The sequence below is a fragment of the Nansenia antarctica genome (genome assembly GCF_963989245.1).
Source record: "Nansenia antarctica genome assembly, chromosome: 2".
Lineage (NCBI taxonomy): Eukaryota > Metazoa > Chordata > Actinopteri > Argentiniformes > Microstomatidae > Nansenia > Nansenia antarctica.
The window spans coordinates 51863142-51871745 of record NC_137675.1 but is presented as its reverse complement, the minus strand read 5'-3'; the positions used below and the strand labels follow the sequence as shown (position 1 = coordinate 51871745).

General features: G+C 46.4%; 2 protein-coding genes across 2 annotated transcripts; one reads left to right on the top strand and one right to left on the bottom strand.

The window, feature by feature from the left end:
• Window positions 1–695: 695 nt before the first annotated feature.
• On the top strand, window positions 696–4196 carry LOC308150256 (actin-binding protein IPP-like; the record flags this gene model as incomplete). Its single annotated transcript, XM_080523107.1, has 6 exons — window positions 696–1065; window positions 2336–2511; window positions 2773–2902; window positions 2992–3114; window positions 3367–3587; window positions 3972–4196. 6 exons carry the CDS (start codon window positions 696–698, stop codon window positions 4194–4196), a joined length of 1245 nt encoding a protein of 414 aa, XP_080379233.1.
• Window positions 4197–6275: 2079 nt separating this feature from the next.
• On the bottom strand, window positions 6276–7192 carry LOC308150255 (transmembrane protein 69-like; the record flags this gene model as incomplete). Its single annotated transcript, XM_080523106.1, has 2 exons — window positions 6276–6898; window positions 7186–7192. 2 exons carry the CDS (start codon window positions 7190–7192, stop codon window positions 6276–6278), a joined length of 630 nt encoding a protein of 209 aa, XP_080379232.1.
• Window positions 7193–8604: the final 1412 nt, after the last annotated feature.

Genomic DNA, 8604 nt, shown 5'->3' with positions numbered 1-8604 from the left:
CCACGATGTTGCAGCAGAAAACTGGGACAGAATTAATTCAGTCTCCACTGTGGATGACGCCTGGTCCTATTTTAAGATAACTTTTAATCAGATCATCAACAAACACGCCCCACTCATAAAATCACGGATAAAGGATCGCTTCAGCCCCTGGTTTTCCTATGACTTGGCTGAGTTGATCCGCCAGAAGAACACCTTATGGCGGAAAGCTCGTTCCACCCAGTCTCCTGCTTACTGGCTTGCCTTTAGGCAGTGTAGAAATAAAAGCACTCAGGCTGTCAGAAAAGCCAAAACCAGTTACTTCTTGGACAAATTTGCATCCTGTGGCTCTGACGCCAAGATGTTTTGGAAAACGGTCAAAGCCATGGAAAACAAACTCACTTCCCCTCATCTTCCTAGTGCAATGACCTTTGGTGACACTTGTCACTGACAAGTCTCACATGGCTTCGCTTTTTAATCATCACTTTGTCAACTCGGCCCATGTATTCTCAGCTACTCCCCCCATTGCTGCTTCATCACATTCTCCTCCTCCTTCCAGCTGTGACGCTTTCTCCTTTAAACCTGTCTTGACCTCAGAGGTTTTAGAGGAGCTAACCAAGCTAGACTCAAACAAGTCTGCTGGCCTTGATGGGCTCGAACCCATGTTTTTGAAAGCTGCTGCACCTGTCATTTCCGCTCCCATCACACGGCTATTCAACATGTCTTTTGAGCTGTCTGTCTTTCCTCCTGACTGGAAATCCGCGCTGGTCTTTCCCCTCTTTAAAGGTGGCTCTAGCTCCGACCCCAACTGCTACAGGCCCATCTCCATCTTGCCGTGCCTGGCCAAGGTCCTGGAGAAGCTGGCTCTCAAACAGCTCAGCCACTTCATGGCCTCAAACAACATCCTGTCCAACATGCAGTCTGGGTTCCGGCCTGGCCACGGGTGCATTACAGCTACCTTGAAAGTTATGGATGACATTCTCACTTCCTTGGACTCCAAGCAGGTCTGCATCGCTGCCTTTATCGACCTAGCTAAGGCCTTTGATTCTGTCATCCATTCCATCCTTCTACAGAGGCTCTCCAACATTGGTCTCTCGACAAACTCTTGCAACTGGTTTGCCAGCTAACTGACCGAGTTCAGCAAGTGAAGACTGAAAATATCTTGTCAGACCATCTCACCCTCTCTAAAGGGGTGCCTCAAGGCTCCATCTTGGGACCAACGTTGTTCTCAATCTACATCAATGATATAGCAAAAGATGCTGGCAAATCCCAGATCCATCTTTATGCTGACGACACCATCTTGTATTGTGCAGGCCCTTCACTCCACTCTGCGGCTTCCACTCTACAACTCAGCCTCACCTCCATTGAGCAGTCTTTTCATCGCCTCCATCTTCTCCTCAACACCAAAAAAACAAAGTGCATTCTTTGCGACCGGAGACATCGTGTCAGCAGCCCCCCTAAGATCTTCTGTGTTGACGGTTCCGAGCTGGAGTTTGTCTCTTGTTACAAATACCTTGGCCTTTGGCTGGACTCATCCCTTTCCTTCACCACCCACATAAAGCACCTGCAGACAAAAGTCAAAGCTCGCCTAAGCTTTTTATACCGGAACAAGGCCTCCTTCACCCGTGCAGCCAAACATAACCTTGTCAAGATGACCATCCTGCCCATATTCGACTATGGCGATACCATCTATAGGATGGCATCTCAGTCTGCCCTTTAGGAAACTCGACACACTCCATCACTCCGCCATTCGTTTTGCCACTGGTGCGCCTTTCACAACTCACCACTGTGATCTGTACACCCTTGTAGACTGGACATCTCTTCACAGCAGACGGCTCTGTCACTGGCTTCATATTATCTACAAGTCCATACTTTGCAAAACACCTTTCTACCTCTCATCCCTTCTGCACCTCTCTCACCGCCCCGTCATCGTTCTAAGATCCAGTGATCTTGTCCGACTCACCATCCCCAAAGCCCGTAATGTTGTCGGGCGCAGCGCTTTCCGGTTCGCTGCAGCACACGACTGGAACACCTTACAAAACACCCTCAAACTCACCGCCCTCACCTCACTCACTGCTTTCAAACAAATCCTGCAGCGAACCATAGTCGATCAATGCACCTGTTGATCACCGTCTCTCACCCATCCCATAACCCATCACTGCCTCATTTTAAGTACCCCTGCTCCACTACCCCCGCTATCCCTCACCTCCGCTCTTCCTCACCCCTACCTCCTCTGTCTCTCTCCCCTCTCTGACTGTTAGTATTTTAATGCATCTGTATTTGCCAGTGTTTTATTGTTTATTGTATTACTTAACCTTGTTTTATTTCTAGCTGGTTTCTTCTGGTTTCGCCCTCTCAGGAGGCTACACTCGGCTGCAGGGCGTCCGTTGGTGTGACGGGAGAGCCCTCAGCTGTGTGGAGCGCTTTGACTCCTTCAGTCAATACTGGACCACTGTGTCCTCCCTGCATCAGGCCCGCAGTGGGCTGGGTGTGGCCGTGCTGGAGGGCATGGTCTACGTGGTTGGAGGTGAGACAGTGCACTCAGTCTGTCTGTCTATCTGTCTGTCTGTCTGTCTGTGAGAGGTAGAAGTAGAACAACTTCGTTATACAGTGTGGAAATCAACAGATGGTGGTCCTTCAAGTTCATGAGTAAAAACAAAAGCGATGTACAAGTGCCATAATGCAATCAGAGTCATACTGTATGCATACATGTTTGACATGTCGATATTTCACAGTGGAATTTCCATTTGACATAATATAATTATGCTTTCTGTTTGCTATTGCCCAGGCAGGGAGGACTCCATGATATTCGACTGCACAGAGAGATATGACCCAGTGACCAAGCAGTGGGCGGCAGTAGCCTCTTTGAATTTCCCACGCTGTGGAGTTGGCGTCTGCCCCTGTCACGGGGCGCTCTACGCACTAGGTAAACACCAGCCTGTCACTTGGGACATGCAGTACATGGAAGTAGATGTGAATAGAGTATCATGTGACCTCACTACTGTGCTCTTGCAGGTGGTTGGATCGGATCGGAGATTGGGAAAACGATGGAGCGCTACGACCCGGCAGAGAACAAGTGGGAGATCATCGGAAACATGGCGGTTCCACGATTCTATTTTGGCTGCTGCGAGTTACAGGGTTAGGCTCTCCCAGAGATCACTAAGGAACCTATGATTTAGAGACTAGCATGCTTATTCAGTGATAATTAAAAACAAATAAAATAAGAAGAATAAGAAGAAATGTATATATATATATAGTACATGTACAAGCAAAATGTAATACCATATTCACACCATATTTACCCTTTGATCTTAATGAACACTCGTAATGTTATTGTTAGGAAGGTCCTCTGAACCAACTAGATCTGTGTGGCCTTTGATCGCTCTGCAGGGTTCATCTACGTGATCGGGGGTCTCAGTGACAAGAGGATGGAGCTGCGCTCGGCCGAGATGTACGACCCCATCTCCCACCGCTGGAGCGAGCTGCCTGTCATGGTTACACAACGGGCCTACGTGGGCGTGGCCTGCCTCAACAACTGCATCTACGCTGTGGGAGGCTGGAACAAGGCGCTGGGCTCCCTGGAGACGGTGGAGAAGTACTGTCCTGAGGAGGTTGGAGCCTGTCTGTCTTGTCTGGTGTCTGTCTCTGCTGTCACACAGAAGGCTTCACAATTAGTACAATTAGTTAGTGTATTGGACATTGACCTTTGACTGAACAATAACATGAAGGGGATACTTCACAAAATACATGTTAACTGACTTGGCCCATGCTAAATGATGGTCGCCTATAGAGGGGAGGGTGGTGCCTGTATACTTAGATAAAGCCGCAGAGTCTACCCAATTGACTAAAAGATAGACTAAAAGGTTAGAGAGCTGAGATATTTATGTCAAAGATGTTTTTTTTCTATGAATCGCAATAGATGAGCATGTATTATTGACTAGTACAAAGACTGTGACTGTGTGTCTTTTAACCATAATGTGTCTTTCCTTCCACAGGAGAAGTGGGTGGAGGTGGCACCTATGGCGGTGGCGGGGGCGGGGGTGTCCGTATCAGCCGTAAATGGTCTGCTCTACGCTGTTGGGGGGCGGGCCACCAGCGGAGACTTTTCACCACCCGTGACTGTGGACTCAGTGGAGATCTATGACCCCCACCTGGACACCTGGACTGAGATCGGCAACATGATCACCAGCCGCTGTGATGGAGGGGTGGCCGTCCTCTGAGAGACAGGTCCACTGTTTCCATCCAGAGCCATATCACAGAAGAGTCCTCCTCCAACACATTATTACTATTTCGCTTGAAACATGGCCTTCACCAGCAATGGATTTAGATGTTGTACAGTGGCAGGACGCCACAGTAGAATCTACTTGCCCACCTCCCATATCCATGACCACACACATCGTACCCTCAGCCAGCCAGTGAAGTGTGAGCTACAGTGGAAACTTGATCATGTACAAGACATTATGCTCAGCATCTTACAGAGCACAAACGGAGGGCCTTTTTCTTGGTAGAGGAATTTGCTGTTCAAAGTCAAATAGCACTTGTTTCCGTAGGCTTTGAGATGGTGGATTTACAGAATGTTTGATTGTTTGTTGCTGATATTGCTGAACTAGACATTGTACATTGAACACTGAGCCAAAATGGCAACCTAGCACTCTGTCAGTTACTCTGAGGTGTGTCAGTGTGTCTTGATTGCAAGGTAAATTGCTTCTATTGTGCACTGTGATCTTTTAGCAAGTGTGTCTGAACTGTGGCACTTTCAGGATGTAGCCTAATTTCAATGAGTGAAGATATGGCTCTCAATTGACAGAGAGAAGTCTCTTTGCACCATTTCGTCATACAGTGGTGCTCCAAGATGTTCATGAGAATGTCACTCTTTTCTCTGACATGATATGAACTGATCGACCTGTGCACTTTGACTTATATATTATTTTGACCCACCTTTAATCTCTCACAGTGCAATTAACACCAAAACTGTTTTCTAAATTTCAAGTGGGTTATCCGTTACATTTTGGACTGAAAGTAGATGGCAATGTGTTTGAGGGGCTTATTACTCTAAGTTGTTTACACTGAGACGTATTAAACCTTGTACCCCACTTACTTGACATGAAGCTACTTTAAGCTACATTATATGGTCCTCATGTGAAATTGTTATTGAAAATGCTTTGCTGTGCATTTGAGGCTACGTCTTCTGTAAAAGATCACCGGCGCCCCCCTCCCCTCTCTGGAGGAGCTGTACAACACACGCTGTCTCAGGAGGGCCTCCAAGATCTCCAGGGACCCGACCCACCCTGGGCACGTACACTTTGTCAAGCTGCCCTCGAACAGGAGGTACAGGACCCCGGCCGCTAAGACAAACAGACTGAAGGACTGCTTCTACCACAGGGCCGTCAAGGCCCTGAACACAGAAAAGGCCTAAGTTCTGGGCCCAGGACAGTCCGGACGGATTGTATGGCAGCTAGTGCTGAGGCACAAACATGTACATTTTCAAGCCTGCAAACTGTGACACTTTAAAATAATGTGAAAAAATACTCTTGTGCAATATGACAACCCTAGTTGACTATCTGTGCAGTATAGTACAGTGGATTGTGTACATAGCCTTTATTGATGTAAACCAGCTCCTTACCTTCTTGTGATTTTATGCTTTTTCTAAAATGTTTTTTTTTGTTTTTGTTTTTCCCTTTCCTAACACCAGGGGAGCCACCCCTCCTAAATTTCGTTGTTTGGTACCTGTACTGTAGCAATGACAAATAAAGTCCATTCCATTCCATTCCATTCCATTCCAAAAACAGTCACTGATGTTGAAATGTTTTAAAAGTGGCATTAATTGGTACTGGTTACTCAGTATTTATGTTCAAATGCAATGCTCGTTGGCTGAAATGCAGCCATTGTATAACTGTAAATATGTGTGCCTTTTTAGTCAGTAAACACTGTTTTAAAACACTGAGGTTGGAATTATTAGCTTTTATCCCCTTCATTCAGCAACATCACTAGATAACAAAGTTAATTTATATTTTAGCCCTCACACATTGATGTACTTCAATGTCATCAGTAGCACATTGATTAAATGAAAACACATATCTATGAAATGTCTCTCTCTGTCTTTATTATATCTTTATTTTACATAATCCATTTTTACAGAAGTGTATTGGGCTCAGGTGAGCCTTTGCAGCCAAACCAATGAGAAACACTGTATTTTTCAGTCACAATGATTTTTGAGATCTCACTGCAGTGCAACTTAAATACAGCTACTAAAGTCTGGTCTTTGTCATTATTGAAAGCTCCCTAGCCACTATAGCTTGTCAATTCTCAAGCGCCGTGATATTTTTCTCTGGACACATCTTCTTCAGTGTCAGTGTGGCCACTAAGGAGAAGGTAGCCACAAGAGTGAGGATAGTCCGCATGGCTTTGAACCAGCCAGGGTATCCGGGCAGCAGGACCAGGTCGTAGTGCAGGGAGAGGCCCAGTCCCATGACGACCAGCAGGGCTCCCTCTGTGATGTTGTCCCTGCACAGCAACGCCATCCAGGCCAATAGGGAGGGCACCACACTGTTGCCCAGGTTCATCCAGTCAGGCTGGGCCGGGCTTCCTTCAGGCAGGGCAAACCCCCAGCGGGCCCCGCCCAGGAAGGACACGATGCAGGCCCCGTAGACCACCTGTGCATAGGCCACCTCAGGGTAGTAGGACTGTGTCACGGCCATAAAGACAGGGGCGGCTAGGAATGGAATGAGGCCAGATAAGCCCAGGTACAGTGCGGGCTTGGGCGCCTGAGTGAGGACTTTCATACTGAGGCGTTTCTGGTCCCTCTCCGTGTCCACTCTCTCTGGGGCCCCTGGCTGACCCTGGCAGGGACGAGCGGCAGAGCAGTTCAGTGGTCTGTGGCTCAGCAGCCTGTTGGAGGCTGGTAGTCTGGGGAGCAGTAGAACTGAGGAAGCTTGTCATGTAGGAGCTGGTGTAAACACATTGTCTATTCACTGGGCAGTTGGACACTCGGACCACCTGCTGCAGAGATCGCCGTGTGGGACCCTGGGAATAGGAAAGATAGTGTTGTTGATAGGGCATTGTGGCAGTAATGCATGTCTCATTAGGGCTTTGATGTGGTACATCTGATTCCAAATAATAGCCGAGAGGATCCAGACCTTCTTTGTTTTAACTACTCAAGCTAACAGGCAGATCAATATCACTATTAGACTGATGTTATGTTCCGCTTACCCCACATGGAGTCAACCTCCTCAATGCAAATGCAATCATTTTCAACCAAAGAGAAAAGGGCGCGTGCATTAGTCACTTCCCTTGCAACGATAATGTGCCTTGCAATGGAGTAATGGCATGCATACTGAACATTTAATAGAAGCTATTTTGCAATGTTACAATGTAACACCGGTGTAGCTAGTCAATCCAGCTACACTGTGACCCATTCTTAATTAATGACCGGACCAGCATTATAGAACACTGGGTTCTTATTGTTCGATTACTGTCAGGCCTATAGTATCATTCTAGCATATGTTTAGAAATATAGTCACCGTTCGTGATAATCAATTTGACATTTGTCCCCCAATCGACTGAAAATGACAGCGGAAGATGTGTAAAGAAGGTCATCTGCAGAAACAAACTAATTTCCATGCTCGATTAAGCCATGTCTGACCCTGTCAAGTTGGTGAGAGTTCGATGTCCCGCTGCTCTGTCTGCAATGGATCGATTAGTGGACCTGGGAGTCGACAGTAGAGTTACGTTCAAGATTCGAAAATGTTAATATTGTGAACTTTAATACGATTCAATGCTTGAACAAAAATGTTGCTCTGGTTTCTTGTTTCGGCACAAAGTGACATTTCAGTATGAAGAATATCCTAGTTTACAGTACCGTAAACGTAGCAACTGCAACTACTAGCCTACAGTAACAGTAGGCCTATGAGCATAGAATTGTACTGAAGCATAGAATTGTACTGGAGCATAGAATTGTACTGGAAGCATCAGTGCTGAAAGTGTGTGTAGGGTTAGATTTTGGCATTTAGCAGACGCCTTATTCCAAAGCGACTTACAATCAGTAAATGTTGCATGTGAGGACACCATCAAGGTTGACATTGTCTTCAATCACTCTCTGCTGGATTTCACAGAGTCGGATGGCATTATTTTGAAGGACCATGTCAACAATGAGTGCTTCTTGTTGTTGGGAGAAAAGTGCAGAACTCTTCCTCCTCTGCCTCTCTGTATGTTTCCGTCCATTGTAGATGGATGCACATGTGCCACCTGTGCACTCTGAACTGACTTTTACCCTGCCCAATTGGTCTGATCACATCATTAGAAACATGTGTGTTAAATGTTGAGTTGTTGTGTGTAACAGATGACAACTGTGTTGGAGTTGTGTTCACATTCTGCTGCCAGTGTTCACAATTTTGCAACACAAGTGTATCACAGTGTGAAATGTGTTTAGTGACTAAGAATGTGTTTAAGGTTTGGCAACAAAGAGCGGATGAGTTTTGCAAATTGTGTCTAAGTACCTGAACAGTGTTGAAGGTTTGGCCAAAAGAGTGTTTGATTCGACAAATGAGTTTAGGCCACTGCAGGGCTCGACAGTGCGACTGTTTTGGTCGCATTTGCGAGTGAATATATTTCTGTGCGACTTGGAAATAC